This window comes from Hyaena hyaena, unplaced genomic scaffold, assembly GCF_003009895.1.
Source record: "Hyaena hyaena isolate Hyena2069 unplaced genomic scaffold, ASM300989v1 scaffold_395, whole genome shotgun sequence".
NCBI classification, from domain to species: domain Eukaryota; kingdom Metazoa; phylum Chordata; class Mammalia; order Carnivora; family Hyaenidae; genus Hyaena; species Hyaena hyaena.
In genome coordinates, this window is record NW_024081029.1 from 967768 (window position 1) to 988347 (window position 20580).

General features: G+C 39.2%; 1 protein-coding gene across 2 annotated transcripts; it reads right to left on the reverse strand.

Moving 5' to 3' along the window:
* Positions 1-1302: 1302 nt before the first annotated feature.
* On the reverse strand, positions 1303-14899 carry GRSF1 (G-rich RNA sequence binding factor 1). 2 transcript variants are annotated; one of them, XM_039251784.1, is made up of 10 exons: positions 14466-14899; positions 11861-12017; positions 10688-10843; positions 10194-10337; positions 9122-9257; positions 6824-7005; positions 5445-5566; positions 4247-4382; positions 3586-3661; positions 1303-2678 (listed from the first exon to the last, which is right to left on the reverse strand). In XM_039251784.1, exons 1-9 carry the CDS (start codon positions 14817-14819, stop codon positions 3612-3614), a joined length of 1437 nt encoding a protein of 478 aa, XP_039107715.1. In that variant the 5' UTR covers positions 14820-14899; the 3' UTR covers positions 1303-2678; positions 3586-3611. The 2 variants fall into 2 exon arrangements, with proteins under 2 accessions (XP_039107715.1, XP_039107716.1); XM_039251785.1 differs by lacking the exon at positions 14466-14899 and adding an exon at positions 14171-14272.
* Between the last annotated feature and the right edge of the window lie 5681 nt (positions 14900-20580).

The following is a 20580-nucleotide window of genomic DNA, read 5'->3' on the forward strand; positions in this document are numbered from 1 at the left end:
CTCTACTTTACTGCTCAGATAAACCATTCTACTTTATAATAAGGTCCTGCCAATTGAATGTGAACCCTGTCACATAATTTAGGGGAAACTCTTAGAACAATGGAATGTTTTAAATTATAAAGTGAATAGGATGTAACTCAAAGACAACTCTCCAAGTGAGAATCTGCTAAGGGAATCAGAAGATGCCAAAAGGGCATGTTGATTAATAATACACAGGGCCACTGCCTCAAAACGGCATGTGGCTGTAAGCGGCCTTCTCCTGCTTCCTCCTCCCCATGCCACAGAGCCTTCCACTCCACAGTGGACTCAGGTATCCTTTCCCACCTTGCAGAAGCCTGATTCGACCAGACAGAGGGGCACTTTGGCTCTGCTTCATTCTCTGATATCAGTGGGTGTATCAATCAGATCTGTCTTCAGCCATCTCCTCCTGGGTGTCTACATGCTACTTAGAAGTCTCTCCTGCAATTCTAGTAGCTAGCCAAAGCAGGATGGGCAACCTGGCCATTTCTAAACTACTTTTTATAGCTTTACCACAAAAGAGATTATAAAGACACAAAAGGACCCTAACAGAAGGGCAAAAATTCACTGTCATTACTTCTTTCAACAGCTAATGATAATATACAATCCAGTTTTGTCAAAGTTCAGGAGAGAGAAATATGTCTTTTGACTGGATGTACATAAAAGGTTACTTTTAATCTATTATGTGCTTTTCTTCCCCTTCCAGTAACCACATTTGCCCTCTCGGCAATCATTCATTTACTAGCCTAAATTGTAAGGTATCACCTACTAAAGGAGTAAAGCATCTGAATTTACAGAATGACTTCCCAAGAATGGCCACCTTTTGTACTGAGTACTCAGTCACTAGTGTGGGAAGATATACCGCTTCATGCTTACCCACCATGTAAGCTTTGCTCCATTCTTTTCCTAGAGATATGCAAATCAAATTCACTGGCTTTGAATTATTCGCAAGTGAATTAATTTCTCACCAGCCCCAATCCCAACAGTCCCTATAGATTTTTTTCAAGGCGACACCTACTGCTAAACAGAGAGAGAAAAGATCATATTCTAATAGATCATTCCGCTACAAACACCAGTTCTGATAGCTTCATACACTCAACTGCATGTGAAAACACATTTCTATTTAAGTAATAATACTGAAGATGTTAAGATGGTTAATTCATGCTCGTATAGGATGATAAAAACACAAACGAAATCTACAATTTCTTCTTCTACTATACCAGGACATGATGTAGTGAAAATATATTTGGTTGGTACACACAGTCCAAAATAAATACTCTTAGGTAATCTGCAGCCTGAAACAAGCCTTCATTTATTGACTACTTACAGTACAGTGATTTTGAATCTTAGCTGGTAATCAAAGATGGTTATGTATTAAGTGAGAGAAGACGTCATCTCTCCTCCAGGTATCACCTCTCAGAAATCTGGGCTAATTCAATTTTAAGAACTAGAATCGTATCTCCTGGTAACTATGTGGCAGTCATCACCCTGAGAACAGGTACAAGGCAAAGAAAGTATACAGGACTTTGATTCTCCTACACAGGTGCACAGAAAGTTAGTTTATTAATAACTACATTTTGAAGCCAGCCATTTTGATCCAATATTTAAATAACAAGCTGTTTAATATTAAGCAGAAGGTATTGTCACAATGTGACAGAAGTACAGCTTTATCCATAAACCCTTCACACAATTATACATTAAATGTTATTTTTATTTAAGCAAGGCACCCCTACTTGTTCTAAAATATGGGATATGCTATCCCACTGAAAAAGCGAATGAGACAGATTCTTTTCTCTTGGGAGCTGGTTTAAACTCAAGTGAAGCCATAAATGTCTTTACCAGTTGGGACTGTTCTGACATGTCACTTCACAGTTTTGAGATTAACACACACCCTACGGTTTACCCAAAATCAATAAAAGTTGGGGGTGGGTGTTCAGTGAGATTTAAGTCGAGACTAGAATTCTCTCCTTAAGTATTACAGGCACCAATGTCAAATGCCTCAGCACAAGGCGTAGAAAGGCAAAACATTTCTAGAGACCTAAAACTGCCAAATTATTGTCATTTACACTCGCTAACCTGTGGTACTTATTTTTGTTTTGATTCTTTCTTTTAAATTTCTATCCCTACCTAAGTAATCTAATACACATAAAATTAAAACTACTCTGCCAAACCATAATGGTTCAAAGGTCTGAAACCCTTCCTTGCTTTGGTGAGTATTTGGTTAAAATAAATCAGTATTTCATTCCCGAGAAGTTTTACAAACAGAGCTCTTAATTCATAGGCGGAAAGACAAAACCTCAAACAGATCATTTGCAAGATGGGAGGAAGATTTTCAAAGACAATGCTGAATAAAAATATGTAGTCTTTACACTGGGTAATACATCTTCCATGAAAACAAACTGTTTCATCATATAAAATAAAAACTAGATTTTTAAATCAGATCCTGAACAGATTAAACAAAAATTTAAATTTGTGGTTTATTTCATAACTCCAAACTGAATCTTTCCTTTTCCTTTCTAAACAGTCCACTATGTAATTTGTCTTATAAGCAATTAACCCAAAACCCCCAAATCCTTTCTCTAGCAGTTGTTGCTACAAAACTGGAACTGTATATTCCACGCCCAGAAAAGATGTGCAAATGAAATGCTTCCTGCTTCATCCTGAAAATAAAACAAAAAATGGTCCACATTTACTCAAAATGAAAAAGTGTCGGGGGAAAAAAAAGCATTGCCATATTATAAATTCAATACTTGTCTTTCTGTTTTGGTGCAAGTCCATTTGGTGACAAATCCATTAAGTTAAGGATAAGGAAAATTATTAGGCATTATTGTTTACAGCCTGGTATGAAGACAGTAGATTTTGAGACTTGAGCACAAAATATATTTTATATGGATTTTACTAATATTTAACATCACAAGATTATGGGACTTAATATCCAAAAATAGCCTATGACAACTATAGTAAAGAAATGCCCCATCTATTTCCAAGAAATCATTCCAGTTAACAGTCTCAAATGTACCACTATCTACAGAAAAATGATTATAGTACATTAAAAAATTTTAGGGGGAAATAGAAGATACTACATAACATTTAGTCAAAGGAGGGAACATCATTTAGATGTGTCATAGGTTAAGTTAATTCTATGGAATCATGTACTTCTTAGGACAACCATTTTATAACACTTTTTTAGGAAAAGAGACAGTGGTACATTAAGTGTACGTAACAATGATAGACCCTATTTCAGAAGTACTATTTTAAACATCTTAGTATCTTAGAAATGGAGAAAAAGTGTTTAGATTTTATAGGAAGAAAAGCTAATGTAAGCGCATTTTCAGCATAATTTACAGGTGTTAAAGGTAAAAATTATTTTCAGGCACATAGGATCATGAATATTGGGAATGATGCCAAAAGATTCTTTTTGATGCTTCAATATCATGATTAGTTTGGTCTTTATTTAAAAAAAAAAAAAAAAAAAAAAGACTGGTTTCCACCATATTATAAAGTAGTGAGTTAATGTTTAATTTATCAACTAAAAATAATTCCCACAATTGTACCTTTCAAAGTTACCTTATTATCTGGAGTCCCTGGAAGTCTTATTTTCCCTTTGGACATGAATTCAGGAACAATTCAATATACCTATGGTCTGAGAATGACAAAAAAAAAAAGATTCATTTTTAAGAAACTGAAAGGGAGGGGCGTCTGGGTGGCTTAGTCACTTAAGTGTCAGACTTTGGCGGAAGTCATAAGTTCAGGGGCTCATGGGTTCCAGGCCCCCGTAAGGCTCCGTGCTGACAGTATGGAGCCTGCTTGGCATTCTCTCCCTCTCCCTCTCTGCCCCTCCCCAACTTGTGCTTTCTCTCTCAAAATAAATAAACTTAAAAAAAATAAAAATTGTTTAAAAAGGGAGAAATAATACTGTAGCCATTTCCTCAAAGTTAAGACAGCAACTCACACTTTGTCCATTAGTTTTCCTAATTAAAAACAAAAACATTTAAAAAAACAAGCAAAAAAAAAATCCTACCTAACTCTGTACAGAAATATGCAGACTTATCAAACAAATGCTTCTCATTACAATATAGTGTTTTGTCCTTTTTACATTTAATTTAGTAGTAGTAACAGAGCAAGTTTTCCCCAGGAAAAAGTCTAGGTAAACTCCAAAACACAGAAAGGCATTTGTATGCAAAGACAGACATCCAAAAAGACAATGGAAATCATGGGCAGCACTTACGAACGTGAGACCGATCCTTGAGCATAGCTGCAACAGCATCCTCATGGGTATCGAAGTGCACATCTGCTTCTCCTGTGGCCTTCCCATTGGAACTGTATTCCATGGTGATCCTAACAGGCTTCAGCGGAGCAAAAAACTAAACAACAAAGAAAAGAAGCTAAAAGGAACATAATGGTAGGACGCCGGATTTCTAGAAGCCTTATGGTTCTGCATTTTTCTTTCAGACTGATTCTTACATTCAACAAATTTGTTTTTAGGAAATCTCCTTTGGCAACAAAGCAGTGACACATCTCCTCTCTTCTGGCTTTTCCGATCCTCTTGGAACTCAAGGTTACATTTCAAATTTCTGTTCACTGAAAATTCAAACTATAAGTATACTTACTATACAAAGAATTCTCAAACTTTTTAATGCCATCCAGGACTACTTTTATTAGTCCTCTCACATTTGTCCTTCCCTGTTTCTAAAGAGCATCCATCAAATATACTTCATTTCTAAGTAAGTCGTTTTTACCATGTTTTCATCAGACATGTACCTGTGAATCGGTTTTTTTTAAACCAGGACTACATAAATCACTACCACACTGAGTGGTGATCATCAAACCAAAGCAATACAAATGTAATGTTTTAATGAGATTGTGCAACCTCCATCTGGTTAAAGATATGATTCCTATCACGCTTTTTTAAATAACAAAGAAAGACAACTTTGAGGCCCCATTACTAATTGAAGACTAGGTTGGGACCTACCTTAAGTATATGCCCTCTCAAGTTCATGACATCAATATGGCTACTGTGGTTTCCCTTTCTTTTCATATAATACCTATTATAAAAGTATTAAAATTCCTTTTCCCAAAAACATAGGGAATCCTGAAGAAGCCTACGGTTCTAAGCATAGGAGCACTGGATTCTAGTTTAGTATACAACTGCCCTGTGACAAATTTCCTCTGAGTTTCAGCTTCCTAAACTCAAAAATGAATAAGCTGAACCAATTTGGAGAAAAAACAAACTTTCTTATGTTTTTTTTTATTTGTTTCTTGTATTTTTGTGTTTGTTGTTCCTCTACAACAATGGAGATGCCATCCTACTGTCCAAAGATAGTTCAGAAATATGGTATTTTCTTCATCTTTCCCAAATTAATAAGAGTTCAATTTTAGAACTTTTGTTCAAACCTATTGAGATTGGATATCTTACTGCCACACACGTTTATAATGTCTTGAGCATTAGCTTGGAAAGGCAATCCTCTCATGTGGACAAAATGTAGTGAAGATGTAGTTCCAAAATCAACAGCCTCTGGAAGCTTTTCGGACATCTCCTTAGGCAATTCTGAGAAGTGGAACAAAAAGCACCATCAGGAACATAAAAGCTTCCAGGGTTATTAACGGATTATAATTAGGTATAATCTTTATGTCAAAATCTTCAATTCTTCTTGAACCAGTAAGGAAGGGCTTTACTTTTATTTTTTCAATTTTTTTCAAATTTTTATTTTTTGAGAGAGAGGGACAGAGGATCTAAAGTGGGCTCTGTGCTGATCGCAGAGAGCCAGAAGAGAGGCTACAACTCAGGAACTGCGATATCATGACCTGAGCTGAGGTTGGATGCCTAACTGACTGAGCAACCAAAGTGCCAGGAAGGGCTTTAATCTTAAAAGCAAAAATAATCTGAATTGTGTGCCACTTAACAAATACCACCTGAACCCCCCACGAAAATTTAGTGCAAAGATACAGGGCCTCAAACTACTACAAGATTACAAACAAAACAAACAACCCTCCCAGACCAAAGCAGATCTTTCTTTTAAGATCAAAGAAAAGGAAAATGATTATGAATGAAGAAATAAAAGCAACAGAAATTTTCTGGGTTATAGGCACTTAAAAAACATATATATATATTTAATTATATAATTAATTATATTATATAATTAATATATTAAAAAACATATATATAAATGTGTATATATATATATATATATATATAGTAACGGGATAATCCCATAGCACCAGTTTAAAAAGGATTTATCAAACTTCAATGTTGCTTAGTTAGGAATCAGAGGAATAATGAAATATAGAAGCAAACAAAACTCCTTACTTCAGTCAACATTCCGGCTCTCATCTTTGTTTATTTAAGTTTATTTCATTTGAGAGAGCATGAGCGGTGGGGGGCCAAAGAGAGAGGGAGAGAGAGAATGTCAAGCAGGTTCCATGCTACCAGCACAGAGCTCAACACAGGGCTCGAATTCACAAACCGTAAGATCATGACCTGAGCCAATTCCCAAGAGTCAGACACTTAACTGACTGAGCCATCCAGGCACTGCTCACCTGTAAGTGTTGACATTTTACTTCCTTTGATTATATTTGTGCCACCCAACTTTTTATACAGAATCTACAAAAATGACTAAATAAAAAAAACTTTATGAAATAATAAACCCTTCTTCGTATATTCAAAGTATACACAACACTCAAAAGACAAATCTTCAACTCAATTCCCTGGTCCTCTAATCAAATAATTTCATACGAGATGGACATAAAGAATATTTTAATATCACAAAATAGATCCAGTAAGCCTCAACAAGATATAGGTCCTTACCTATTTCCTTCTCACTTTCAAAAGCTGTCATGGGTCGAATATCCTCATTTACTTCATGTTCTTCAAAGACCATTTCTGGCTCAGTTATATACTTAGCAGTAGGAGATGTCGTTTTCTTTCCCTTATGAGAACCAACATGTGTTCGGACTTCATTCCTTCTGCTTGGAAATATCTCTATATATCTATGTCAAAGCAAAAGTAAACAGGCACAAGCAATGCAAAGTAACTTTATAGCGAACTCATTTAAAATATAACATGCATATATAATATTTCCAACACAAGGGCCTTACAAAACACAAGTAATGGGGGAAAAGTAAGATAAGATATAGATATCAGCACATGAAAAGTACTCTCAACAGAGCAGGTCACTGATTTTATCTCCCTCACATCCCTGCCCAAGATAATAGTTTTCTTCATATACATTTTAAAAGTATTTTCTTTTCAAAACATTTTTTAACATTTATTTTTTATTTTACTTATTTATTGTTTATTTTATTTTTGAGACAGAGAAAGACAAAGCATGAGTGGGGGAGGGGTAGAGAGAGGAAGACACAGCTTCTGAAGCAGGCTCCAGGCTCTGAGCTGTCAAGCCCAGAGCCGGATGCAGGGCTTGAACTCATGAACCCTGAGATCATGACCTGAGCTGAAGTCAGATACTTAAACGACTGAGCTACCCAGGCAGCCCTTAACAGTATTTTCTATTCTGTCTTGCTTCATGAGGACAACGATGCAAAGATTAATTGTGTGTATAAAAACAATCTGGTAAGAAAGGTTTTGTTTTTTATACTTGGTTATCAATCTCTTGAAGCCTCACAAGTCAATTCTGTGAAAGTTAATGATATCTGTATAAGATATTAAAAATCAGGAGCATCTGGGTGACTCAGCTGGTTAAGTGTCCAACTCTTGATTCTGGCTCAGGTCATGATCTCATGGTCGTGTGAATGAATCCCATGTTGGGCTCTGCACTAACCATGGAGCCTGCTTGGGATTCTCTCTCCCTCTTTCTCTGCCCCTCCTCCAATCACATGCTCTCTCTCCAAATAGAATTTTTTAAAAAAAAAAATCACAGTATATGAGGAGTTAACTTCCCCCAGAACTTCACCAAGATACCAATGAAAATTCATGAACTAAATGTCAATTCTGATTTGCTATCTGCTTGCCAGTGGGATTATCTATTAAATCCAAGATTCTGGAACCAACTTTGTTTTGTTTGTTTTTTTCAACACTGCTTTTCCAAATTAAGTTATTAAGCTTGAACTGCAAAAATCATTTGTATTTACAGATCCATAAAGATTAGATAGGCACCACTTCTTAATTTAGTGAAGAGATTTATACACTGCCATAACATTCCCACATAAAAACACTGATGTGTTTGTTCTAAATATATAAGAAAACATGAAAACTACTGAAAGAAAATGAGGGTAAAGGGTACATTTTGCATAAACATTTTTATTTAAAAAATTCAATAAAGACCTTTGAATCAATTCTACACATTGATCCTGAAATACACAGCTTTAAAATGGCTTTTCATTTTTTTTTAAACTCCGAAGGAGCCAAATAAAACAGCCAGAAAGCAGCAAAATGACAATCCAAAATTTGATACTTTTGAGTACTCCTCCCAATTTGACACAAATGAACCTATCCATCATACGCATCCTAATATGTGATAAGCAGTATATAGCAACACCTATATTGTATCCATATCAAAATGTTAACCTAAATCAAGACTTCAGCTTTATCTTCCAGTTTTCAGGAAATAAGAGAGGATACAAAGGAACTAGTGGCACCATGAAGAAGCAATAAGACATGAAACACTGTACAGGATGACTGATTGGGTTTCTTCAAGTCAATTGCATTTAAAATGAGGAAGGGAATTAAAAAAAGGAGAAGGGGAGTTGCTCTAGTTTAAGAGAACTGGAGACATAATAACCAAAATGCACTGTGTGGACCCCATCTAGATTCTGGTACCACAAACAAATCCAACTTTAAAAGACATTTTTGATACAACTGGGAAAGTGATTATGGACTGGCATTAGATAATAAATTATTGCTAATTTTGCTGATGTAATAGTATTAGTATCCCATAGGAAAATGTTTTTTAAACAACCTTACTGAAAAATAGGTACAGCAAATATAATAAATGTTAATAATTTGTAATCCTAAGTGCTGGGCACTTGATAGGTCATCATGCTACTCTCTACTTTGCCGTGTTTAGATAATTTTAGCTGTATCACAGTGCATTCATCAAAATAAACCAACGTATGGTACTTCCACATTATTAGAATCTGCTTCACTCACCGGTTTCCAATTTCTTCTCTGTGTTTCAAGAGGGCTTGGTTGGCCATTTCTGGCTCTTCAAACTGCACATAGGCTTCTCCTGTTTTTCTTCTCCCTCTGTAATCCATGACAAAGGTGATGTCTACTATATTCAGTCCTAGGACACCAAAAAATTATTACAAATTAATGCTAGGAGCCTTTTTTATCCTTAGAACTAACACATTCATTCACATGCTACTAGTTTTTAAAATTTTATTATGAAAATTTTAGGTCTGTTTTGCTAGTGTCTCTAAGCTGGATACATGCCTAACGGAAAGAAAATTATAATGCAGCCAAAGCTAGGAACACCTACATATCTGTATTTCCAGAATGTTTAGGACCCATACAGTCAGTCTAAAACACACAATCTTGGGGCGCCTGGGTGGCTCAGTCAGTTAAGCATCCGACTTTGGCTCAGGTCATGATCTCATGGTTCATGGGTTCAAGCCCCACCTCGGGCTCTGTGCTGATAGCTAAGAGCCTGGAGCCTGTTTCAGATTCTGTGTCTCCCTCTCTCTCTGACCCTCCCCTGCTCACACTGTCTCTCTCTCTCTCAGAGATAAATAAAACATAAAAAAATAAAACCCACAATCTTTTTTCTTTTTTTTTTTTTGCTATTAATTAGGTAGTAGGGGAAACAAGAATTTAGACTAACATCACTACTAATGGTACTTTTTTTTACAGCTAAAAATCAGATGATAATGTTTTTAAGCCATATAAATTGTTACTGTCTAGACAAATACAGCCACTCTTATGAAAGATCACCTTCCTCAACAGTAAAAGAAACCTACATGAAATAATTTTGAAATGTGGCATCTACCAAAAATCAGCACGACAGGTCAAAACATTTATATAATCCATAAACACTGGTAATCTGTGTGAAGAGTTCTCCCCTAAAGAACCAAATATAACTGCATGCAGTTACCTAGGAGAAAAGGTCCATCTAAGATATAAAAGAGAACAACAGGGGAAAAAATGAGGCCTGAACATGATATAACTGATCTACTAATATAAACAGGATATAACTCATAAACATGATATAACTGAAAAGCACCTGCAAAGAAGTCGACAATGTCTTTCTCATTGCAACTATAAGGAAGTCCTCTCAAACGAACCACTCCATCATTTACCGCAGGTGAAGATTTGACCTGCAGGCTCTTCATTAAGGCGTCCACATCTTCATTGTTTATCTCATAAACTGCAATATAAAAGCACAAAAAGTACACAAATTTACATAACAAAGGAAGACATTTTAAGACATCACACCTGGTGAGTTACCCAAGAATTTTAAAATAACAAATGATATTTATTGACTATTTACTGTGTGCCAGCTGTAACTTATTTAAACATCCCAACTTGTGAGGTAAACTTGTATCAACATCCTCATTTTATAAATAAGAAACTGAGTTTATCTGTGTGCTTCATTTTCACAGCCTGTAAAAGGGTGTATTCCTAACACCTAACTACTTCATTACTGCTAAGGATCAAATGAACTGCCTTAGACAATATAGTACTGATCGCAAAAAGCCAGAATGTGACTTCACGTACCTTCCACATATCGCTGTCCCATGTACATGCGATGCTTTTCTAAGGCTTTTTGCACATCCTGCTCTGACTCCATTTCAATTAAGGCATCACCCCTTCGTTTCCCATCTCTATTTAAGAGGAAGTGTATTCCATTCTCACCATTGCGGATTCTGCAGTCTAAAAGTATGAGTAAAATCAAAACCAGAAATCAAACGTTCAGCTCAATTATACAAGTTACTAGAATGCAATCTTCCAACTCCAACAACAAAACAGTTAAAGCATGAACCAAAATGCCTATTGTATTCCTTACAGAAACCCCCATCACTGAAAGGGTCCAAATGCTAATGAGGTGGATGTCAAGATGTTCTACTTGAAAGACAGCAAACCTTAGCACAGAAGCTTATGATCTCCTGATAACTACAACAGCAAACAGGCTCAACACAGAACATACGATGTACTTCCCATGCTTCTACAATCAGTTTCAAATCACTTAAGGAATTAAAATATGATTAGGATTATATATAAGTATTTTCTTTTGTTACAATGATGACTGTAAGAACTCTAAAATAAATCCTGTAAGAATAATGTTGTTACCATAATTGAATTCTACCCCCTTTTCATTACCAAGGAAAAGATACCCACACTGCATACCAGTTGAAGATGTAAGTGGCTTCATAAACTACTTGACCCACACAATGGTATGCACATTAAGGTACTCAATATATTACTTTATGATTTTATAAAATTTAAGGTGCTATCTTCTAAAAGTCTTTTAAGAGGAAAATTAAAAATCACAGTCAGGTACAGAACTTAAAAACTAATTGTAGGTATGTAAATATTCCAAAAATGTTATAAAGGAAATTGTATCACTTGACACTAAGTGATCTTGCATTCTAAATGTATATGTTACATAGAGAGCTACTCTTAACAGGTTTTGCTTTTTGAACTTGAAAGAAGACTGGTTTCTACCATGAAGTTTTAACACTACATTTTTTAGTTGCATTTAAAGTCTTTGAACCTGGCATATGCCACAAATGGTACACACAGTGTCCCTTGGTATGCATATGAAACCAGTCATAACTAAACAATTCCCAAATACCAAGTAAGATGTCTATAGCATAGCTTAAATTGGTTTCTGTGAGACTACCTTTTACTCAGACAAAATTACATATTTCAAACATATGTAAAGTATACCTGAGAAAAAGTTAACCACATCTTCTATAGTGCACGACCATGGCAATCCTTGAGCTCGAATGAGATAAACATCATCCACTTCTTCTCCTAACTTGGACGAAGCCAATTCATACTCAGGGAGAGGTGGAAGGTCTTCCAGGTAGGTCGTTTTGGACTCCTTCCAAGAAGAACAGAAAAATGTAAAACTACTTAACTTTGACAGCCTACTTAGAAAATGTTTATTCCTGCAAACTAACACTCTGAATGGTATTCTTAGGAGATGGTTACTATTCCAGAGGCAAAGAACAAACTTCCCAAACCTAACTCATCCTATTTTGGCTTAAATTGTACACTCTAAAGCAACATGCAGGTATATCCCAGTGATTTGGCAGGAAATAAATTGTATTCAGGGCTTGATTTTAAATTCATCAGCCCCAAATTACACCTAATAATAGTATTTTAGTTAAGGCAGGACAAGAAGAGTCCCTTCAATGTGACAAATACAAGTGCCTCCTACTCACCATGTGCCATATTAGGCCCTCATCTCAAAAAGCTTACCATCTAAACTAAGACAAGCATTAAAAGATAAAATTCTTTAAGTGCTATAATTAAGATGTAAGATTACTACGGGAATTCAAAACAGAGCATTAACAGAAGAACCAAGACATTATATAAGATGGGCCTTTAAGGAAGGACAGAACTTTGACAGCAATATATAAAAGATAGGGCATCCCAGTTTGAGAGATGAGGGGAAGAAGCAGTATGAACAAAAGTTCATTTGCACAACAGCAATAATCCCATTTGGCTAAACTGCAAGAGACAATTAGGAGCCAAAGAAGATGAGCTGGCAAAAGGAATTTGGTACCATGGAGCAGAGGGACTTGAGTGTCAAGCTCAATGTGTTCCCTTACCTTGGTAGGCAAAGAGGAGTTTAATAAAAGATATTTTGGGCTGTGTAAAACAACAAGGCCTGCAAAGATTAATCTGTCATATGGTAAGTCCAACCAAATGAATAAGGGAAAGATCATAAAAGGTGACAGCAATAGTATAAGGTGACAGAAGCCTGAGACATATCTGAAGAACTCTAATTTTACAAGACTAGGCAAAAATTGGCATTTAGTAAGATTCCAATAAGCACTACAGCCATAACCAGGAACAACAACTGAAATTTTAAGACTTGCACTCTACTGGCCTAAGGAAATAGGTTCCTTTGCACCATCCCACGGTTTACATTAAGACTTAAGTCTAAATGGAAGGAGTAATGATAAATGTAAACCTCCAGCAGTCTTTTACATATTTAATAAAAATCCAACAAGCACAATTATCAATGTGGAAAGACAACTCAGGCTTTAAGCCAAGTGACTTGCACTCTATCAGGCTAAGGAGATAGATACTTCACTCTGTACGTTCTCTTCATTTTCATGAAGACTTACATATAATTTTAAGAAGTAAATGATAAAAAGTAAGCACAGTGTGTAACACTAGTAGAGGCTCAACAGATAGTACAATTTCACAGACAAAATAATCAACAGAGTAGCCAGCTGGCAAAGGCTTATTAGAGATAGTTTGTGTTTTTTAATAAAGGCAACATTCCCCATTTTCCCAGAATTCCACAAGCATCACAAGCTTTTACGAAAAGGACAGCACAAAGTACTGGGCCAGGATTCAAATCCATTAGCTCAGCCACTGGCAGACAGAAGCCATGCTGATCAGCCTCCCAATTTCCCTAAGTTCAAGGAGAAGCACAAACTGAATTAAGATAAATATGATCCAAGATATCAGGAGTGGGTAGTCAAAACGTGTGCTGATATCTCCCAGACGCCACGTAACAAGCAGAAAAGAAAAGCTTCCTAAAAGGCACAAAACATTTGCAATCTGAGTTCTTAAAGGGCACACACTGACTTTAAAGAAGAAAACACACTCCTGGGTCCCCAAGTCGTCCCCTCTTCCAGGCCCCCTCCCCCACTACCTCCGTCTCCACACCGTCCTCCCCGTCGGCAGCGACCCATGGTCCCAAAGGACCTTCTGCTAGAGGAGGTGAAGTGCAGAGGTGACCTTCAGTAAACTGGGGCGGCCCGCCTTTCCCCGGGGACACGAGGGAGAGGGGAGCGCTGGCGACGAGGCTCCTTCCCCCAAGGACCCAGCCCACGTAACTGTGCGTGAACCTTCCCGTCAGCAGGCTGCGAGACGCACCAGGGCCGCCTAGGCCTAGAGCTCTGACTGCACGCAAACTCCCGACCCTCCGCGCGTCCAGCCTCCCAACTTCACGACCAGCGGGCGGAGAGCGACAGGGATGCGGGCTGGGGGCATCAACAGCCTCTCAAAACCTACCATGGGCCGGCGGGAAACAAGGCCTCAACATTCACCCCTAGCCACACTTACACACTGCCCAACCGACTAGACACTCGAGAGAACAAAACAAGGAGAAAACCCGAGGCCTGGGAGAGCGTCCCTTGTTCTGGGGCCCAATAGGAGGACTGGGCGGGCGGGGGTAAGGGGGGGAGGGTGTGCGGCGCGTGCCGCGGGTCCCCAGGCGTGCACGCGAGGCGCACGCGGAGGGGCGCGGGAGCGCGTGCGCGCGGCCGGGGAAGGGTCCCGCGCGCGGCCCCTCGCGGCGCCCACCTACCTGGCCGTAGCTCCGCGCCGGGCCCGCGGCCGCCGCCAGCGACTGCGGCAGCAGAGGGGCACGCAGGGCCGGGTAAGAGGCCGCGGCCGCGGCGGCGGCGGAGGCGGCCGCGGGGGGAGGCCCCGCCAGCCTCCCGGCGGGCGCAGGCCCAGTCTGGAGGCCCCGCGTGTGAGAGGCGGCGGCCGCGGCCGCTCCGAGCAGCAGCAGCAGGCGGCGACGGCCCGATACGCCCGAGGGGAAGGACCCGGCGGCCGAGTAGAAGGGCAGGCAGGCGGCGCCGGTGCGCCGGCAGCTGCTGCAGTTACAGCCGCAGCCCCGGAGCAGCGCCCCGAGCACCCAGCGCGTCCCGGCCATGGACTCCGGAGGCGGCGCGGGGCCTGGAGGCGGCTGCGGCTGCAGCGCGAGCGGAGGGGGAGTGGAATCCAGGGCCGGGGAGGGGGTGCCAGGCACATGCGCCGCCGGCTCCCGGGGCAGCAGCGAGTCGGCAGGAGGCGGAGGAGAGCGGACTGCTCCGCCCGGTCTCCGCCCTGTGGGCGGGGCCGCTGGTGGGCCAGGAGGGGCCACAGGGCCTGGGGCCTACCGCCGGGTTGTTCTTTCCTTGGTTGGAAACTGAGGCCCGAAGGGGACGAGGCCGGGGGGCGGGGGGGGGGGGAGGGGGGGGGGGGGGGGGGGGGGGCGGGGGGGGGGGGGGGGGGGGGGGGGGGGGGGGGGGGGGGGGGGGGGGGGGGGGGGGGGGGGGGGGGGGCTCTTTGCTCTGGGAAGGGCCGAGTCATGGAACGCCAACTTGGCGACGCCCCTGCACCGTGTCTGAAGCGCATGACGTGAGGGGCAACAGGGCCGTTTCTGGAAGGAATTGTGCTACTCTGGTTATAAAGAGGTTGGGTATAATATTGGAGGAGGTTTAGTACCCCCTAAATTTGAGATATGAGCGGAGGCCAACTTTCTTGTTTCGTTTTGTTTTTAAGCTTATTTATTTATTTTGAGAGAGCAAGAGAGGGGCAGAGAGAGAGAGAGAGAGAGAGAGAGAGAATCCCAAGCAGGCTCCAGGCAGTCAGTGCAGACAATCCCGACTTTGGCTCAAACCCGCAAACCCTGAGATCTTGACTTGAGCGGAGTCAAGAGTCCCATGCTCAGCTGCCTGAGCCACCCATGTGCCCCTTCCACCCCCCATATAAAAGGAAATCTATAGATACTTATCTGCTGATAATGTATATAGCAAAAATAAAGCCTCTTCAAATAAGTTAGCGTGTTCATCAGTGGACAGGTAGAGGTTTGTAAAAGGACTGATTGTGCAGTTTCCTCCTCCTGAGTCCAGGACCATCACAGAGTATTAGGTGAAAGAGAGTTCTGAGAGTTAAAAATACAGAAAAAGCTGAAAGATTTAAAACTTTTTCTTCAGGAAGATCTCAAAGTGTAATAAACTACCAGGATTTCCGAAATTATCAACACTTTTCAGTCTTGTTTTATCTGTTACTACTATGCTGCAAAGTTTTTTTTTTCTTTGCTGGAATATTTTTAAAGCAAACCCCAAGGATCGTGTCAATCACCCTTTCAGTATTTATCCGATGTGATTCACAGCCTGTGAACATGTTAGGATTTCGCCCATATTTACTCTTGCCTTCATTTTGTTAATAGCTGAAGCCATCCTCCATAATATGCAAATCTGAATGGGTTAGCAATCTTAATGTATAGAATGAAATCTTGCAGATTATAATCAGGAGTAACACCCAATATTTAACACTATTAAAATAGGATACAAAGGAGAAGAGAACCTAATTTTTAACAATTATTCATTTATCTAACAAACATTAAGTGCTTTTTGTGCTCTGGACATAATGTTATGCCCTATGCAGTCAGGGATATAATAATAGGCTTACAACCAAATATCAAAGATGGTTAGATTTATATATGTCTAGATTATATAAAGAGAATAATAAGTTTTGTAAATGGACGCAAAGGACTTATGGAACACCAGTTTTCTTTTTCTTTTTTTTTTTTTTTTAAGTTTATTTTGAGAGAGAGAGAGAGAGCATGGGCAAGGGGCAGAGAAAGAGAGGAAAGGCTCTTTCTTTCAAGCAGGCTTGAAAGCCTCTTTCAAGCAGGCTCCACACTATCAGCACAGAGCTCCACAAACTCAGATCATGACCTGAGCCAAAACCAAAAGTTGGATGCTCAATCAGCTGAGCCACCCAGGTACCCCTGAAACACCAGGTTTTAAAATTTGTATTAAGTATTATTTTAGGGGCACCTGAGTAGCTCAATGGGTTAAGCGTCTGACTCTTGATGTGGGCTCCGGTCAAGATCTCACACTTTGTGATTTCGAGCCCCAAGTCTGTGCTCTCTCAGCACAGAGCCTCCTTGGGATTCTCTGTCTCCTCTTTCTGCCCTTCTCCTGGTTGCACAGCACTTTCTCTCTCTCAAAAACAAGTAAATAAATATTTAAATAAATAAAATTATAACCCAAATATGTATAGTGCTTTCTAGTGCTAAACTTTTATTATGGAAATGAAAAGACTCCTGGACAAATAATTTACACTGAGGGACAGTAGTGATGATGGAAATGAAGAGGGAAGATTTGAGATTTTACAAGGTAGAATCGACCGGATTTGAAGCTAGATTAGAGAGGAGATACTGTTTTCCATAATTTTACTGTTATTTTGGAGTAGGAAGAGGTGGGTGGGGATGACTTTTCATCCCTGGGAAAGTTTAGTATTCAATGTAGAAATATTGGAAGCAAGTCAACCCCATTTTGTGTTAAGCCAAAGAAGCCTGCCCTAGAAATATTCATTTGGGAGCTGTCAGTATAAATGAAACTGCTGATTTGGATGAGATTGCTAGGATCAAGGTTAGAGAGAGAGAAGGCCTAAAAAGAAGTGAGGTAGTACAACGTTGAATGCCCTGTAGAGGAAAATGAACTTGCAAGAGAAAAAGAACACTAAGAGAATTAAGAGCAAGTTAAAGAAAGCCAATGGAGTGTTTCTGGAAGGAAGTAGGGAGTATTTGCCACTGTCAAGTCCTTACTAAGATTGTTACTTACCTGTCAAATGAGATGAGAACAAGAAAAAAAGTATCTTAGATTTAGTGCTATGGGAAGCCTCCTGGAATCTTGTGTACAGTTATTTGGGCTGGTGATAGCAGAGGCCAGAATAAAGCAGGGGTGAGGAAATGGAGATAGAAGTCCAAAATAAGTTTGATTTTGTAGGTGAGAAAGAGATAAAGCAGTAAAGGAAGTATAGGTCAAAAGTGGGTTTCATTTTACTTTGTTTGGATTAAATTCGGTTCGATAAGGATGTAAGTGAGTAACCAGGAGAAAATAGGCAGAATTGATGAGCGGGTTCCTAAAAGGGTGAGAGGGCCTAGGTATCAAAGTTCTGGTGTAGAGATAAGCTTTATAAAGGAGTGAGCTCCTCCATGGTTTCTATAATAAAGCATACTGTTCTTCCGGTATGGTCATTTGACACTTATTATAGTACTATATAGAGTAGCACTGACAGTGTGTCAACATACTTCTCTCACAAGAATTTATGAGATAGAGCTAGTCTAAATCGGTGGAAGGAAACACTAGATTTGGGAGAGAGTAAGGAAAAGGACTGAGAAAAACAGTCCTCTCTCATTGCTAGGAAAGAATTTTCAAAAGAAGTCCTGTTAGCTCTAAAGAGCACATTATTGTGAGCTGGAGGAGGAGCTGGAAGGGGATGATTGTTCTGATTACTAATAAATAACTGAAGGAACACATTCTCTGTGCCCCTCAATTCTCAGAGGTGAACATACGTTTCTTCTGATATGCAATGAAGTGGAGTTAATCTTAAAGGTCCCACCCCACAGCCTTCTTTGCATTTGAAAGGAACAAAAAAATCATGAACCAAGGATGTCAATAAGCCTAGGGTGGCAAAAGGAAAAGGGATGGAAGTCAAGTACCATAAAGAAATGGTGCCCATTTGTGTAACCTGTGATTAAGATGCTATTCATCATCCAAGATTAAAGGAAGAAGTTTATTACATTGAGTAGATGCAAGAGAACTTTGGGAAAGTTATTTTCAAGGAAAGATAAAGAGGTGCATTTTATCACCACTATCATTGCTCCATTCTTTTTCTGACAAGGAAAATTGATCCCCTGGAGCCACAAACTCAAAAATTTGTTTTTGCTGCAGTGATGTGTTTCTTGGGTTAGCTTTATCAATTGACCTACATTCACTACTAACAAGTCCATGCTAAACAATTTTTAGGTCTCTCCCATAGATTGCATTTGGAAAACCATTCTGTGAAGGAATAAAATATACCCATTTATGCTCGACACTTGACACACCAATAAACTTCTAAATAGTGCAGCTTCTGCACTTGTTAAAGTTAGCTTGTTAAAATTAAGATTTGTTTCTAGAAAAGAGATTTGTTGTTTAAATGAAATGTACTATCAAAAAAGGGTAATATAAATTTTAAAAAAGGATGATTTATATTGATAATAGCCCATTTTTCCCATGTCAAATATGAATAAGACTGGAAATATGACCTATATTCCTGAGGAAGCTCTTAGAACATACTGTCAACATAGTTATTGACAAGGAACTGATTTATCCAGATAGATGAGGTGGTCACAAAACTGAATTACATATGAATGCTGAGATGATACTACTGTGTAAAGCTCATTGAGGATATTTAGAAAGTGGAATGATGGACTGGGGCATCCTCTGCCCATATATATATAAAGTTTATGCATTTGAGAGAGGGATGGAGAGAACACTAGCTGGGGCTTGAACTCATAAAGTGTGAGTTTATGACCTGAGTCAAGGAGTGATGCTTCACTGAGTGACCCACCCATGCGCTCTGCCTCTGGCCATATTTACAAAGATAAGGCGGTAGTGGTTTTTACTAGTCAGCCAAGGAGAAGTAATCACATCAACTAGCTTTTCCTAGGAGGGCAAAAGCTAGGGTACAACCAGAGTCCAAGTCTCTGAACGTCAACTGACACACAAGATACTAAATAGCCAAGAAACCTTTGTTAATAGGCATCATTCTGAACAATCACCTCTTTAAAATAGGTAATACATGTACACAGTGTTTAAAAAACAGTGAAGCCATGCAGGATTATATATATACACATGCACATATGCATACACAGAGTAGGGTAGCCTCTAACGACTGACCTCTAGTCATCCAATTCTCCTCAAAGTTACTATTGTTGTGTATCCTTTCAGAGATGGTTGGTGCAGTTTTCTCACTTCTAAATTTGGTAATTCCGCTGTACGTGGGATTTTGACAAGTTTTCTACCTGCTAAGAAAGAATATTCTGAAGCCAGTGTGTTCCTAAACTGAGAGCTAAAGGAAAAGGAAATGCAAGAGACACCTGAGATCCTCGTCTCAAGAAACAGGACACTGGGAAAAAAAGGTATGAAAGGAAAAGGTAAATCAACAATGATACTTGTAGAATAATGTTTCCTTCTTTAACGACATAGCTTAATTAGGAAAAACATAAAACTTCAGAGTCACATTCTCATAAAATTCTGGCTATGTCACTGTCAAGCTGTGTAACTGGTCATTAATCTTTGAGCTTTGCTCTCCCAAATTGTAAAAATAAAGATAACATTAACTACCACATAGAGTTGTGAGGTATCTGGTACTTAGGAAGAACCTAATAAGTGGTGTATTTTTATTTTCTTAGATACTGTTGAAAGGAAACGGTTATTGTTGTATTTTAATTGTTTCTTCCCTCTGACTCTACCTCAGTGCTCATTATGATAAATGTACTCTTAATCTCCTTTACCTATTTCACCTATCCCCTCCTCCTCTATAGTAACCATTAGTTTGTTCTTTATAGTTAAGAGTCTGTTTTTGTTTGCCTCTTCTTAAATTTGTTCATTTGTTTTGTTTCTTAAATTCCACATATGAGTGACACCATATAGTATTTGTCTTTCTCTGACTGACTTACTTCACTTAGCATTATACCTTCTAGATCCATCCATGTTGTTGCAGATGGTTAGGTTTCGTTCTTTTTTATGGTTGAATACTGTATTCCATTGTATATATATACCACATTTATCAGTCTATTGATGGACAATTATATTGCTTCCATATCTTGAATATTGTATATAATACTGCAATAATAATAGGGGTGCATATAT

Excerpts from the sequence above, each read along its gene's own strand:
- GRSF1 (XM_039251784.1), bottom strand. The coding sequence starts at position 14,819 with ATGGCCGGGACGCGCTGGGTGCTCGGGGCGCTGCTCCGGGGCTGCGGC. Across the intron at positions 12,018-14,465 it reads CGGCGCGGAGCTACGGCCAG|GAGTCCAAAACGACCTACCT; the intron begins GTAGGTGGGCGC and ends TCTTCTTGGAAG. Across the intron at positions 7,006-9,121 it reads AGAGAAGAAATTGGAAACCG|ATATATAGAGATATTTCCAA; the intron begins GTGAGTGAAGCA and ends GCTTTGACATAG.